General features: G+C 49.8%; 1 protein-coding gene across 3 annotated transcripts in view; it reads right to left on the reverse strand.

Annotated features, from left to right (window-relative positions):
• The window catches only part of ADAP2 (ArfGAP with dual PH domains 2), a 41,472-nt gene extending 28,808 nt beyond the window's left edge, over positions 1 to 12,664 (reverse strand). For 2 of the 3 annotated variants that reach the window (XM_061390446.1, XM_061390445.1), the window contains exons 1-5: positions 12,468 to 12,664; positions 11,508 to 11,638; positions 9,593 to 9,684; positions 5,818 to 5,897; positions 4,469 to 4,581 (exon numbers count right to left, since the gene is read on the reverse strand). In XM_061390446.1, the coding sequence (XP_061246430.1) occupies positions 4,469 to 4,581; positions 5,818 to 5,897; positions 9,593 to 9,684; positions 11,508 to 11,638; positions 12,468 to 12,561 (510 nt within the window). In that variant the 5' untranslated portion in view covers positions 12,562 to 12,664. The remainder of the gene's footprint in view (positions 1 to 4,468; positions 4,582 to 5,817; positions 5,898 to 9,592; positions 9,685 to 11,507; positions 11,639 to 12,467) is intronic. The other variant, XM_061390447.1, reaches the window with a different exon arrangement.
• Positions 12,665 to 16,215: the final 3,551 nt, after the last annotated feature.

The following is a 16,215-nucleotide window of genomic DNA, read 5'->3' on the forward strand; positions in this document are numbered from 1 at the left end:
AGGGAGGCCTGGCACGCTGCAGTCCATGGGATTGCAAAGAGTCGAACACGACTGAGTGACTGAACTGAACTGAACTGAATTGGTTTTGGTTGCATGACTTGAATTGACCAATAGCAGGCAGTTCCTGGCCTAAGCTTTGAGGCCTGGCAGCATCCTCGTTTGCTTGGGGGAAGTCGGACACCATGCTGTAACAAAGCTTGAACTGGACTCCTGAATGAGGAACATTCACAAAGAGAAAAGCCACAAGGAAGCAAAGCACGAGACATGTGAGTGAAGGCTTTCTGGGTCTCCTAGCCCAACCCAGGAAAATGGAGCAGAGGGAACGACCCAGCTGAAGTCACAGGGAGTACTCTGCAGCAGCCACCACCTGCTCAAATTCCTGACCCCAGAGGATTATGAGACACAATCAATTGTTATTTCAAGCCACTAAGTTTTAGGGTGGTGTGTCACTCAGTAACAAATACCTAAAATACTCAGTCCTTAGACATCTTTTCTCATCCACCCCCACCCCCCCGCCCACCTCGGTGATTCCAAACAGTCCTGTTGCTCAACCAGTTTGCACACTGCTGACTCCAGCTCAAAACTTTCCCCAAACCTCTAGACTTAGAACTTCTGAGAACGTCTTCCTCAGTCTCTACATGGATGACTAATAAGCATCTCAAATGAAAAAGGACTCATGATCATCCCCTTAGGGAGCTAAATCTGTGCCATCTCAGCAAATGACAAACTAACCTCATAGTTGCATAAGGCAAAAAATCTGGGATGCATTCTTATTTTTTGCTGTGCTGGGTCTTCGTTGCTGCCCTTGGGCTTTCTCTAGCTGACGCGAGAGGAGGCAGCTTTCTCTCTAGTTGCATGGGGTTCTCACTGCGGTGTCTTCTCTTGTGTGGCTCATGGGCTCCAGAGCACTTGGCCCAGTAGTTGCGGCACACAGGCTAAGTTCTTCACAGCACGTGGAATCTTCCTGGAGCAGAAATCGAACCTGTGTCTTCTGCACTGGCAGGTGGATTCTTAACCATTGGACCACCAGGGAAGTCCTGTGGATCATTCTTGATCCCTCTGACTTTCACACCCCATGTCCAATCCTTCAGTAGATCTCATTGGCTCTATTTCCGAAATGCAAGCAGACCACTTTTAACCATCTCCAACACCATTATCCCGATCTTGGATTATTGTAGTAGCTTCCTAACTGGTTTCTCTGCTTCTACGCTTGCCTCCTCCTGTCCCACTCTTGCTCAAGTAGCAGCGAGTGTCTCTTTTTAAAGTTTTAGTCAAAGCTGATCACTTTTCTGCTCAAAACCCTCCTGCGTGCATGCTAAGTCACTTCAGTAGTGTCTGATTCTTTGCAATGCTATGGATCATAGCCCACCAGGCTCCAAAGTCCAAGGGATTCTCCAGTCAAGAACGCTGGAGTGGGCTGCCATGCCCTCCTGCAGGGGATCTTCCTGACCCAGGGATAAAACTTGGGTCTCTTATATCTCATGCATTGGCAGGCAGTTTCTTTACCACTAGTGCCACCTGAGAAGCCGCCAAACCCTTGTATGTCTTCCCAATAACAGAGTAAAATCCAAACACAGAAATTTTTTGTAAAAATATTCTGGTGATAAACCCTAATGAAAAAGAATATTAAGAAATAAGAATGTAATAAAAAAAATCATATACCCAATAAGGGCCTTGTATATAGACTATATAAAGAACGATTACAGCTAAAAAAAAAAAAAACGGAAAACAAATAACATAATAAAAATATGAGAAAAGGCTGTGAATAAACATTTCTACAAATAAGATGGGCAACTGGCCAGTAAGTACATGAGAAGACATACAACATCACTAGCCATCGAGGAAATGCAAATCAAAATCACAATGAGATATTATCTTGTACCCATTAAGATGGCTATGATCAAAAAGACAGATAATAACAAACATTGGTGAGGATGTGAAGGACCCTCATACATTGCTGGTGGGAATGTAAAATGGTGCAGCTACTTTGGAAAAATTCCTCAAAAAATTAAACAAAGAGTTACCATATGACTCAGCAGTTCCACTCCTAGGGAGAATTACCCAAGAAAACTGGAAATGTAGATTCACGTAAAACCTTGTACACGAATATTCATAGCAGCATTATTCATACCAGCCCAAAAGTGGAAACAACTCAACTGTTTATCAGCTGATGAATAAATAAGTGAAATGTGGTATACCCATACAGTGGAATATTACTTGGCAATAAAAAGAAATGAAGTACTGATACGTGCTACAACATGAATGATCCTTAAAAACCTAATGCTAAATGAAGGGAGTCTGTTATAAAAGACCACATATTGTATGATTCCATTTGTATGAAATGTAAAGAACAGGCAAATCTGACAATAGATTAGTGGTTGCCTAGGGCAAGGGACGGAGAAGGCAACGGCACCCCACTCCAGTACTCTTGCCTGGAAAATCCCATGGACGGAGGAGCCTAGAAGGCTGCAGTCCGTGGGGTTGCTGAGGGTTGGACACGACTAAATGACTTCACTTTCATGCATTGGAGAAGGAAATGGCAACCCACTCCAGTGTTCTTGCCTGGAGAATCCCAGGGACGGAGGAGCCTGGTGGGCTGCCATCTATGGGGTCACACAGAGCCAGACACGACTGAAGCGACTTAGCAGCAGCGGCAGCAGCAGGGCAACGGGAGGGCTTCCCTGGTGATTCAGTGGTAAAGAATCCACTTGCCACGCAGCAGACACAGGTTCCACCCATGAGTCAGGAAGACCTTCTGGAGTAGGAAATGGCAATCCCCTGGGAAATCCCATGGACAGAGGAGCCTGGCAGGCTATAGTCCATGGAATTGCAAAGAGTCAAACATGACTGAGTGACAAACAACAACAGGGCTAGGGGAGGCTAGTAGAGTGGAGAACTAGAGCTCACACATGTGGGTTTTCTTTTTAGGGTAATGAAAATGTTCTAAAATTGACTGTGGTGAAAGTTGCACAACTCCACGAATATACTAAAAGCTATTAATTATATACTTTAAATAGGTGAATTGCAAAGAGCTGACTCATTTGAAAAGACCCTGATGCTGGGAAAGATTGAGGGCAAGAGGAGAAGGGGACGACAGAAGATGAGATGGTTGGATGGCATCACCGATTCAATGGACATGGGTTTGGGTGGACTCCGGGAGTTGGTGATGGACAGGGAGGCCTGGCATGCTGCAGTTCATGGGGTCGCAAAGAGTCGGACATAACTGAGTGACTGAACTGAACTGAAATAGGTGAATCCTGTGGTATGCGAATTTACATTGCAATAAAGCTGTTAAAAAAAAAAAAATCTTCCTATGGTCTTCAAAGTCTTCCACTATGTGAGCTCATCTCTCTCCATTATTTTTTTTGCTCACTCTGTACCAGGCACTCTGGCCTCCTTCATGCCCTATAGACTCACCAAATACACTCCCAGCTCAAGCCATGGCTATGGCTCACGGTTGGGCAGTTTGTGCACTGAACAGAAAGCTCCTGGCTGAAGGGATGGGGGAGAACCGGCATCCAGGCTTCTGCTTGCCTAGACTGGGACCAGGGATGCACCCTCTGAGAGGGGTCATCTTTTCTAATCAGCACACTTGCCCGTGCTCCTGCACAAACTGTTCTCTCTTCTTCTACCCTCCCCCACATATCCACATAACGTACTCATGTTTATTCTGTTCTGTGCTCAAAGGTCATCAGAGAGGCCTCCTCTGACCACCTCCCCATGCCCCACTTGTATCATGCTCTAACCTTCACTCTCTTTTATTTTACTTCATAGAACTTATTGCCACTGGATAGGTAACATATATTTTGGTTATTACCTGTCTCTATTCACTAGAATGGAAGCCCCAAGGGATCAGGAACTTCGTTTAGTTCACTGCTGTATCTTCAGTGCTTGGAATAAGGTCTAGCATAGTAGGTGCTCAATGAATATATACTTTTTGGCTGCGATGGGTTTTCATTGCTGCGTGAGGGCTACTCTAGCTGCAGTGATCGGGGGCTACTCTGTAGTTGCAGTGTGCAGGTTCTCATTGAGGTGGCTTCGTTGTTATGGAGCACAGGCTCAAGGGTACACAGGCGTCAGGAGTTGCAGCATACAGGCTTAGTTGCCCTGCGGTGTGTGGGATCTTCCCAGACCAGGGATTGAACCCATGTCCCCCGCATTGGCAGGTGGATTCTTAACCCCTGGACCACCAAGGAAGCCCAATAAATATTTCTTGAGTGAATGAATCAATGAAGTAAAGTCAAGTGATCATCAAAACCTTAATCATGGACCAATCTAAGCCCATTCAAGGTGAAGAGAAGGTGAGGATTTCAGTGGACTGGATGGATTGTATAATGAGGAAAAGTAGTAGCGTGTGGCACCTAAGTCTCAGTGACTGAGCTCATCTACAAGACCAGGCACCATTGATCAAAACATAGACCGGAGAGGGGTGCTTGCCCTGGCTCGGGCAGGAGTAGGAGAAGCTTACCTCTTCTTTAGTGTAGTACTTCAGCAGGCCTTCTCTTGCCAGGAGGACAAACCTCCTTTTCAGGAACTGTGCGTTGTCCCTTCCCCGCTTCCACAGGAACCCTTCTCGGTTACCTGCCACCAAAGATGAGAAAGAGTGAACCACCACAGCTCTAAGACCAACAGGCAACTCACCTGCCTATTGGTGACCCCATGCCATGCAGTCTCAGGGGTGGAGTGGACCGCCCACCTGCTGCTGAAACGTCTCGGATCTGATTTAGCTCTTACGGCTGCAGGATGTGGGGTCCTCTCTGAGGAAACTTTGCAATGCTGTATGATTTTAGTTGGGGGGGTCCCTCCAACTTTCTTTCTTGGCTGTTTCCTAAGAAGACATAGTAAACCTTTAGGTAGGGACTTCCCTGGGGGTCCAGTGGTTAAGAATCCACCTGCCAATGCAAGGGACACCGGTTCGACCTCTGGTCTGGGAAGATCCTGCATGCTGCAGAGCAACTAAGCCCATGCACCACAACCACTGAGCCCAAGTTCCACAACTATTGAAGCCCGCATGCCTAGAGCCTGCGCTCTGCAACAAGAGAAGTCACCGCAGCGAGAAGCCAACGCCCTGCAACTACAGAGTAGCCAGTGCAGCAATAAACACCCAGCACAGCCAAAAATATATAAATAAATTAAATTAAAATATAAGGAACCCTTAAGCAGGCTAAAAACTGAGAAACTGGACTGATTTTGAAAGAGGCCCAACTTCACGTTGATATCAGCCAACTGAAAGTCTCCCAAGTACGGGAATAATGAGTGACCTCTAGGTCCCTGCTGGTGGATGAACACTCTGTGCTCCTGGCGGCTACGAGCATTCGGCACTGGCTGCCTCTGGTCCTCGAGCGGTTTTGTACATTTTGCTCTCTGGGACAGTGTCCATTTGGACTCACAGCAGAGGGGTAGAATGTGCCACAGGTCCAAGGCCACCGATGAGATCATGCCCTGCACAAAGGCAGGAAGGGAGGCAAAATCCAGCCCATTCTCCTTCTCAAGGCTTGTGCCACACCAGGGCTCCCTTAGCCAGAAGCAGATTGTCTATTTCTACCTGGTCTGTCCAGGGGGTGAATCTTTTTGCAATTTATACTAAGACTCTGTACACCCTGTGGTCCTGCAAGGACCTGAAACGAGTGAGCTTCTCGGCCAAGAAGACCATAAAACCCCACCAGCTGATGTGTTGCTATTTCAGAAGCAGAGGAACCCACACCTTGGTCTCTGGGGCCAGAGCGAGGACGGCTGACCTTGTTCCTAATACTCAGGCACTTTGTTTTCTAGAATGCACCAGAATCAGCCCTCAAGAGATAATGAAAATAACCTTACCTGGGGGTGAGATGGTTTTCCCATCGGCCATAAATTCCTGTCTCTCATACTTAGCTCGAATCCACTGTTCTTTTAAGACCCTAAAAAGAGAGAAACTTGAGTCAGCTGTGTCTGATGCATCCTCTTTTCATGGCAATTTTATAAGACCCTGTAGCTGAGGATGGGAGCTTCTCAGCAAGGCCTGGCTGCCTGCCCAGCCTGGTCAAGTTTCTCCATCTGCATACTATTAACACTTGGGACCAAGTAATGCTTCATGGTGGGAGACTATTTCGTGCTTTGTAGGATGTTTAGCAGTATCTCAGACCTCCACCCCCTTGATAGCAATAGCAACCCTTCCCAAGTTGTGATACTCCAAAATGTCTGCAGACAAGGCCAGTATCTCACCAGGAAATAATATCTCCCCCCAGGGGCTAAATTCAAACTGCTATGCTATTCCAACCTCAGCCCCTCTAGGTCAATGAGACAGATGCCAGCTCCCCTGGACCGTCTACTCTGCCACATTGCACTGTGTGTTCATGAGCTTAAGCCAGGAGAGTCTGTGAGCCTTCCCCAAGGCCCACCCATGAGATCTGGGCATGCTACAATGGACAGAGCAGTGGTCTTGGGGTCTGACTCTCTGGGACCTGGTCCTACTCTACCATTTATCCACCGTGTGACCAAAGGCAAGTTGCTTTACTCCTCTGAACTTGGGGAATATTCCAGTAATATTATATCTACCTATCCCTTAGAGTTGTTGAGAGGTTTAAATGCATACAGAGGGCCTAGTACTATGTTGAGCACATAATAGGTATTTGCTATTAGCCCAACCAGACATTGCCATCCACGACCCCTACAGAAAATCCACGCAGCTGAGAGGGACTTCATTCCAATTGTTTGGTTCCCTCTTGCCTTTTCCAGGCAAACGTTCCCAGGTTGATATGACCTCACCCCATGGCCACAGGGAATGACCTAGAACTGAGTACCTGACCCAGATTGGTCAATCAGAGCTTGGCCCTGGGCTGTTGGGAACAAAAGGAGCAAAAAACTGAGAGAGGTGGATTGGAAGCCTTCTCTCCAGGGTTGAGCTGGGAGCTGGAGCTGGGAACATGGATATGGTGTTGCTCCCAGCTACAGGAAGAAGTATATTAAAAAGCAGAGACATCACTTTGCCAACAAAGGTCTGTATAGCCAGAGCTATGTTTTTCCAGTAGTCATGTACGGATGGGAAAACTGGACCATAAAGAAGGCTGAGCACCGAACAATTGATGCTTTTGCTCTGTGGTGCTGGAGGAGACTCTTGAGAGTCCCTGGGACTGCAAGGAGATCAAACCAGCCAATCCTAAAGGAAATCAATCCTAAATATTCATTGGAAGGACTGATGCTGAAGCTTAAGTTCTGATACTTTGGCCAGCTGATGCGAAGAGCTGACTCATTGGGAAAGGAGCTGACTCCCTGATGCTGGGAAAGATTGAGGGCAAGAGGAGAAGGCGGCGACAGAGGGTGAGATGGTTGGATGGCATCATCGACTCAATGGACATGAGTTTAAATAAACTCCAGGAGATAGTGAAGGACAAGGAAGCCTGGTATGCTGCAGTCCATGGGGTCACAAAGAATCGGACATGACTGAGCAACTGAACAACAAAAGGAAGAAAGCCTGGGTGAGAAAAAGAGGCAGGAATGGGAACCAGAGGGATTTCAGAGACTTGATAGTGCTGGAGCCTCCAGCCTGTCCTTCCAGAGGGTGGTTCCACCTCTGTTCTTTTTGCGGTCTGATCCGAACCCAGAAAATCACCTTGTGCATAAGCTGGTTTAAACTGGGTTTCTGTTGTGTGTAGTTAAGAGCCCTACTGAATGCACAGCCCTCGGCCCCAGGACATGGAGGAACCCTGAACCACAGGATCAGAGCTGGGAGAGGGAATGGAGACCGAGATTCTGGAGGTGGAGAATTCAGGGGACTTTTAGAATTAGGGATTGAGGCCATTCAACCAGAAGGGGTTACAGTTCAGGGCTGTAGTTGGGGTCATGATACATAGCGTCTGTGTAGCACTGGCAGAGAGCCTTGAGCTCAGTAGGTGCTCACCAAGTACCTGGGCCCTTCCCCTTGGAGCAAAGGGTTGGGTGGCAGCGGTGAGGCAAAAGGAGCCCTTTCACATTAAACCTGGCACCTCCCACAGCTGGGCCAGCCACCAGCCAGTATGCCAAAGTGGACATAGAAATAGATTAAAACTGGCACGAAGGGGTTTCCCTGGTGGTCCAGTGGTGAAGAATCTGCCTTGCAAGGCAAGGGACACCAGTAGGATCCCTGGTCCGGGAGGATTCCACATGCTGAGGAGCAACTAAGCCCGAGTGCTCTAGGGCCCACACGCCACTGCTCCTGGGCCCACTGTGCTGCAGCTGCTGAAGCCCACGTGCCTACAGCCTGTGCTCCACGAGAAGAGAAGCCAACACAGTGAGAAGCCAGCGCATCTCATCGAAGAGCAGCCCCAGCTTGCTGCATCCAGAGAAAGCCTGCACACAGCCACGAAGACCCACTACAGCCAAATAAAAAGAAGTAAATAAATCCTAAAAAAACAAATGGCATGAGGGGTGTCTTGTGAGATGTTTTACCTGTTATCTCCTTTAATCCCTACCATCATGCTACCATTATGCCTACCAAATGTAGGCATCACTGTCAACGTTTCAGAGATGAGGCTGCCACAGGTTGCAGAGTTCTGCTCCCTTGCCTACCTTTTCACAGCTGAATAGAGACAGAGAAGCATACAGGGGTCTCCAGAGCGCAAAGCTGTGCTTGCTCCGCCACTCCCAGGTTGTTTAAATACTGGGACGTCACAGGACACTAGATATGGTTGTATAGTTTGTGCGCTGTCCACCAGCATCCTGCCATGGTTAGAGGACAATGGCAGCGGAAATGCAGCCTGTTCCTGCAAGCCACGCCTCCTGTCTGCCTGGAGGTAACCCTTCTTCCCATTCACACTCCGTTCACACAGGATGCTGAGTCCCTGGGAGGGAAGCTCAGGCTCAGACAGTCTGTCCTGAAGAGGTCTGGGGCACTACAGACCAAAGTCACCCTCACCCCTCACCCCCAGGGGACCTGAACCCTCCTGCTGTTCCATGGCATGCAATCCTAGGATACTGGATTTTTTTCCCTAGCACCTTGGTACAGTCATGAAGGCCCTAGTGTCAGATGGGCTAGTCCCAGCTCTGCCTCTATCAGCCTCAAGTTTTTCATCTATATGGTGCAGATAATGCAATATGATCTCCTAGAGTTGTTGAGAGAACGAAAATTAACGCACACAAGCATTTAACACAGGGCCTGATACAAAGTAAAGCTCAACAAATATCAGTAGCTACAAGTATTTCTATGGTTATTATTTGGGGATCTGGGGCCTAAGCAGCTGCCTTGGAGCTATGCTGAGCTTAGGTGGGACAGCTCTGGGCACAAGATTCCATGCAAAGTAGCTGAAGCACATTGATTCTGCTAGAATACTGGCATTACTCTTGTTAATCAAGTTAGTCATCACCTGTAGGCTATGAGAACATCAAGGCAAAGGGACAGAAACTAAAGCAGATGTCCCATTTCACAGATGAGTCCAGGAAACTGGGTCCCAGAGAGGGGAGGTGATGACCCAAGCTTCGAAGGTAGAGAGGGCCCTACAGAGGTCTGTGTGGTCTCCTGTACCAAATGCTCTCCTGGCTCCACCTGCTGGGCTGGTGCACAGAAAAGACTGTCAGAGACAAAGGCACTGGAGATGGGGTAGCGGTGGGAGTGGGTGGGACCAGGAAATCAGCCACTCACATGCAGTCGTTGGCCTGGGGGATATAGTAGAATGCAGGGACTCTGGCTTCGTACTTGGTCTTCACTCGGAGGTTCCCGTTGTGGGTCATAAACTGCAAGACAACAGCAACTTGGGGTAATGTTAGAACTTGAAAAAAATGTGAAACGAAACCACAGTCTACCCAGAAGGCCACTGTTCTCACTGGCTCCTAGGCTGAGTCAGGAGACACTCCTCCTGGAGTTTGACATTTCCCCCAACCCAGCTTGGTCACACGTGATGCTCAGAAGTCCCAGCCTGGAACAATGTAACAACCACGCCTCATACAGGCATAGCACTTTACAGCTCTCCCACATTATTCCATTTGATCCCCTCAATCACTGTAATCACCACAATTACTGTCCCTGTTATAAGGTGAGGACACCAAGGCTCAGAGAGCTTAGGCAACTTACCCAAGGTAACACAGCTAGTCAGTGGCGAGTTGGAATTTGAACCCAGACCCGCCTAACTCCAAAGCTCATGTACTTTCTCCACTGCCCTCCACAGATGGCCAGGACCACTAGCAGTCCCTGCAAGTCTGTAGGTGATAGATGGAACTGGAGGATGGAGCACTTCAGTGCTCCACCCCATAGCGTACGTGAGTCAGGAAGATGGCACCAGAGAGACCCAGGGGAATGCATATGTGTCAGGAGTGGCCCTGGCCATCAGTCAGCACTCAGTAACATCAGGGGCATATCTGGGCTGGGGATACATGTGGAAAAAACAGCCCATTTTTAATCCACGTCTCTTGGAAAGAGTGAACCCTATTATTCCCTTCCCCACTGGCCACTGGGCTGTGTTGCAGGATTTGCATGGGCTATGAGTCTCCATAGAGCAGGGTTCCCACTGGGCTACACTTAACCCCCTGAGCTTCAGGGATCTCACCTGCAAAGACGAAGAAGCTATAACCAGGGAGTGCTAAATGCTAAGTTGCTTCAGTCGTGTCCAACTCTTTGTGACCCCCTGGATTGTAGCCCACCAGGCTCCTCTGTCCACGGGATTTCCCAGGTAAGAACACTGGAGTGGGTTGCCATTTCCTTCTCCAGGGGATCTTCCCAACCCAAGGATCGAACCTGTGTCTCCTGCATTGGCAGGCAGGTTCTTTTCCACTGAGCCACCAGGGAAGCCCATAACAGGGGAGTGATGAGGCCCAAAGAAACGACCTTCAGGTTTATATGCCGGTTTCTGGTCTTTCTCCTGCACTAGAATGTAAGCTCCACGTAAGTAGAGACTTTATCTTCATTGCTCTCTCCTACAGCCAGCAAATGCAGGCTTACAGTAATGAGTGAATGAGTGAACGAATAAAGCGTCGAGCCCAGTGGTCTAGCACAGTGCTTGGCACAGACACGGGTACTCAGTAAACATGGGTCTGCTTCCCCCGTAGTCCTCGAAATCCTCAGCCAGCCCAGTTTAGGACTGCCTGCTCTCTGAAGGTTTTCTGGCCAGAATGGTGTCATCATCCAGGCTGAAAGTGTTCTCCATCTCTGGAGATCAGGAGAACGAGGTGGCTCCCTCCCTGGCTAGGGGGACTGGAGAAGGCCTAGGGACCGTGAATCAGGATACTTCTGTTCTGGTCCAGGACTTCAGCTACTAAGAACAGCAGCTGTTAATTGACTATTTACTTTGTACCTGCATTGAGTCAGCATTTAATCCTCATAGCAGCCCTGTGAAAGGATAGTGGTATATTTATAATACATGTGTGGAAAGGGCCCACAGCTAGTGTTAAATAGCAGGCTCCGGACCTCACAGCTGCAAATAAGTAAGCGATGGAGCTAGGATTTGAACTCAGGGCCTCTGTCTAACTGGCTCCTTACTGCCCCTCTCTCGGCCTCAGTTTCCTTCCCTGGAGAACGGGAGCAGGCTCCTGTTCAAAAGCTCTCCACACGCGCCCCTTGCTACCTCCACGATACTGTCGTCCCAGAAGTCAAGTCTGACGGATTTCACTTTGCTGATGTCTGGAAAGTTGCGGTGGACTCCGGAGCAGTTCAGACAGATAAAGATGCCCAGCTTGTAAGAGGCCCAGTCGGGATCTGCGGGGTGAGAGGGCAGGGTGGGGAGCGGGTGAAGAGCTGGCTGAAGAAACCAGGGCTAGGCTAGGGGCGCCAGGAGAGGCAAGGGCTTGGCAGGTACCAACAGCCCACGCCTTCTCTCTCGGCCTCCCCGCCTTGCGCGAACTAAGATACCAGCATGAAACCCTCTGGTCAGCCCACTTGGCCCTGACGCGGCTGCGGCGGCGGCCAGAATGAAGATCATGGAAGGAGTCCGGGGGATGGAGAGCGAGAGGCTGAGGCGGCGCGAAGTGGAAGTGACAGCACTTCAGGGAACTGAGAGGAGAGCGCGGAAGGACGGACCCGCAACTCGACGCCGGGAGCTGCGGGTGGGAAGGTGGGTCAGAGTCCCTTGGCGTGCGCCGGGTCTGAGCGCGCAGAACCCCGGGGACGTCCGAGGCGCGGGAGGCGACACTGGACCATCCGGGGAGACCTGGGTCCGGGGTCTGGGAACCGTGGTGTGTGGGATGTTTGGATCCGAGCGTGGGGGAAGGGGCTGGGTCCGAGAAGAAGAGGTCAAGGACCGTGGTCCGGGTAGGCAGGGTGTCTGGCAGAGGGAGGTGAGTAGAATGGGCAGGGCACCCGGGGCTGGGATCTAGTGTCGAGGTCCAGAGGGGGCAGGTCAGGGGGCCCAGCTTCAAGTAGGGGCAGTACTGGTCGAGGAGAGGGCTGTCGGGGGCCCGGGTCCGAAGGTGATATAAGAGTCATGCGCGGGGGTCTGGGACCCGCCCGGGTCTGGAGGCAGGGGACGGGACCCGCCGGCCGCTGGCCGGCCCAGACTACCGGGCTACGTGCGCCGCCGCGACCTTACCTGCTGCCCCGCAGTCTGCGCAGTACGCGTTGCCGGTTCCCGCGGCCTGGAGCAGCTCCAGCAGCCGCTTCTTGTTGCGCTCGCGGTCGCCCATGGCCGGCCCCGGCGGGCTCAGGGCTCAGCCCGGCAGCCCCTCGGTACGCGGTAGCCCATGGCCAGCTCGCTCGCCCGCAGGTGGAGCGGGAAGCAGCCTCAGCGCCTGCAGCCAAGACCTCGCCGCCAGCCCCGCCCCCGGGCGTTAAGCCCCGCCCACTCTGGACTTTCCGCCCCTCTCCGGCGCGTCCAGTTTGCCCCCCAGCTGCGAGGATCGCGTTCCTCTCTAAGGCCGCACCAGTCCGGGAGGGACTCAGCGCAGGGCTCGGAGTCGCTCACTCCGGCCGCTGATCAAATCCTGGCCTATCACCGGCTAGCGTTGTGACTGTGGACAACCTGATCAACCGCTCTGGGCCTCAGTTTTCGCCTCTGTAAAGGGAGAATGAGGATGTATGTCCTTGGAAGACTGCTGCTGCTAAGTCGCTTCAGTCGTGTCCAACTCTGTGCGACCCCATAGACGGAAGCCCACCAGGCTCCCCCGTCCCTGGGAAAACTAGAAAGGTTCTAACTTCTGTTAAGGTATTCTCCTGATGATGGTCCTGTGCAGTGCTTAGTACTGAGTCGGACACTCAGTCGTGTCCGACTCTGCGACCTCAGGGACCGTAGCCCGCCAGGCTCCTCTGTCCATGGGGATTCTCCAGGCAAGAATACTGGAGTGGATTGCCATGTCCTCCTCCAGGGGAAAGCCCAGAGACTGAACCCAAGTCTCCCGCATTGCAGATGGATTCTTTGCCGACTGAGCCACCAGGGAAGCCCAAGAATACTGGAGTGGGTAGCCATTCCCTTCTCCAGGGGATCTTCCCTACCCAGGAATCGGGCTCTCCTGCATTGCAGGTGGATTCTTTACCAGCTGAGCTAGTAGGAAATATCAATGTAGATCCTACATCTACTTAAAGACATAGAGATGTTAAATGCCACCTCCTCAGGAAGCCCTCCTTGATACTTAGCTAGCTTGGAGTGATCTCTCCAGCTTCTGGTCTTGCTAGAATACTGGCCCTTATAGGATCCATTTCTCCCTTTCACCCTGAGAGCTTTCAACCAATTTTGCATCACAGTTATTTATGTATTTATGTTACTTCTTCCCCAACTTCCACCACACACTAGTTTGATGTCAGAAGTTTTACTTCTGTATCCCACACAGCTCCTAGAAATAGCACCTGCACAGTTTTAGAAGTTCAATAAATAGTTGTTTGACTGTGTTCCCCAGGAAGTGAGGCTTTACCAATGGGATACCACTGGGCACTTTTATCTGAGAATGTTCATCACTTAAAGTGTGGGCAGGGTTTAGGTGGTCTTGAATCTGGGCATTTCATGAATCCCCCTCCCCCTTCCCCATTCCTGTCCCTCCTTGACATCATCCTCAGTGATGCACAGACTCCTGGTAAGGCACTCGCTGTGCACACGTGCCATTCCCTCTGTATACGAACACCTATCTGTCATAAGCATAAGGCTTAATGCACATAGATCTTCAGTTTCCATCCTGGTGGGTTGCAGCTGATCTTCTAGCTGATCTGCCAGATCTCCAATTCATCACACATATGCATATATGCATGCGAACATGTGAGGCAGCATGTATAATGGAGTGGATTCAGTAATCTAGACTTTGAATCTTGGCTCTATCACTTACTAGCTGTGTGGCCTTGGGCAAGTTCCTTCTCTTCTCAGAGCCTTGGACTCCTCATCTGTAAAATGAGGGTTGAGAGATCACCGAATAGGGTCACTGAGACGGTCATTGGCACACAAAGCCCTCAAAACTCAGTGGCTCCCTTGCTTCCCCTCTGGGCAGCTCATGGGATCATCTGTTGGAATGCTCTGTGTCATTTCCCATCTTCTCCAGGGTGGAGGAGGTCAGGCCTCCAGGCCCTGGGGGAGGGGAATATGACCAAGAATAACCAGCCAGGACAGTCTTGGCTGTGGGGGTGCTGCCTGGCCTAGGGACATCTCCAGAGGAACCAGTGAGAGAGCCTAGAGAAGGGTCAGAGACTGTTTACCAAACAGGCCGAAAGATGATTCATTTCCGCTGCTTTACATGAAAAAGAGACAGAAATAAATCTCCCAGGAGAAAGATGGGAAAGGCAACCTAAGGTATGAAGGCACGGCAAGGGGGAAGAGGGGGAAAAACAGGGGACAGGCCAAGGGCATCATTTCTCCACTGACAATGCCAGGGCAGAATGGTGGTGTTGGGATGGTTCCTGGGCACTTTTGTCCCACTGAGCTGCCCTCCTTTGCACCTTGAATCTCAGCATCCCCTCTCTGGAAGTCCCACAAAAAACAACTGAAGGGAAAAAACAGCATCTCTTTCACGGTGAGAAGCCAGATATCGAGAGGTTCCTTTAGTTTCCTCTCTTCCTTATTTCTGGAAGTTTGCAGTTAACAGAATTTCAAGGCATTTCCCTGGAAGTCCAGTGGTTTGGACTCTGTGCTTCCCCTGCGGCAGGTATGGGTTCGATCCCTGGTCAGGGAACTAAGATCCCACATGCCGCAGGGCTTGGCCAAACTTTTTTTTAATTAAAATACATTTTTTTAACTAAAACAAACAGAATTTCAAGCCTCAAGATTTGCCAAGAAAAAACAAATAAAAAAAAAAAAAACCAGAAACAAACCAAAACCAGTATTGTTATACTTCTGGTGATGAATTTCTTCCTTTCTTTCTTTCTTTGGGAAGGGGAGATAATTCTGATTTAAAAGTATTGAGTGTTATTTTAGAGAGTTTTACAGTATTTGATCACATTTGCATCCCACGACAGCCATCTGAGGGCAGCTTGCTACCCTCATGGAGGATGAGACGTTAAGGTACCCAAGGTCATTGCCAGCAAGGGTGGGAACGGGGTTTACATCCAGTTTTCCTATTGTAGTGACCACCAAACCCCATAGGACAAGCCTCTCTCCCTTTAGTCTTCCTCCCACAACTGGATTTTTTTTCCACTTTAAAAAAATTGCAATGAAAATCTCCATAATGTTGGCTATTTGAATCATTTTCAAATGCACTATTCAACGGCATTCATTCCATTCACAATGCTGTGCAACCATCACCGCTATCTAGTTCCAAACGTTTTTCAAAGCCATAAGAAGAGACTCTGTAGCCCCCTCGTGGGAGTTGGACATGATCAAAATCAAGCTCAGCTCTGCATTCGGGAGCCAGAAGCTGCTTCTAAGGGAAGAACTCTGTGCCAAAGGAAGTTGTGACCCAGCGGAACACTAGGATCAGCCAGAGGCAGCCCCCCTTATCGGCTCAGTCCATACAGCAGCTGCTGGGGTGAGAGGGCAGTTGGGCCTTGGGACACAGTGTTCTCTGTAAATAAAGCTCCCAGGGTCCCTCAGAGCACGAACATCAGTGCTGCTCCCAGGGTCAAGGTCTCTTTCGAGCTGAGCCCAGCCTCAACAGGGCTGGAAGAAAGCCTTCAACCACATTCCCAGGCCTGGACTGGGCTTAAGATCCCCACGGAATAGACCACAACTCCCTGGAAATTTTAAATAATTATGTTTATTAGTTATACAGAATTTGAATACTATAATTGTAGGAAACTTGCAATACATAATAAAGAAGAAAGAAAACACCACCGACACTTGTGGCCATTTATTCAGGGCATTATTCAGGGATTGCTGTATGTCAGGCCCCTTATGGGCATTATTATTCCATTTCCTCTTCAATATA

Source organism: Bos javanicus, chromosome 19 (genome assembly GCF_032452875.1).
Source record: "Bos javanicus breed banteng chromosome 19, ARS-OSU_banteng_1.0, whole genome shotgun sequence".
Lineage (NCBI taxonomy): Eukaryota > Metazoa > Chordata > Mammalia > Artiodactyla > Bovidae > Bos > Bos javanicus.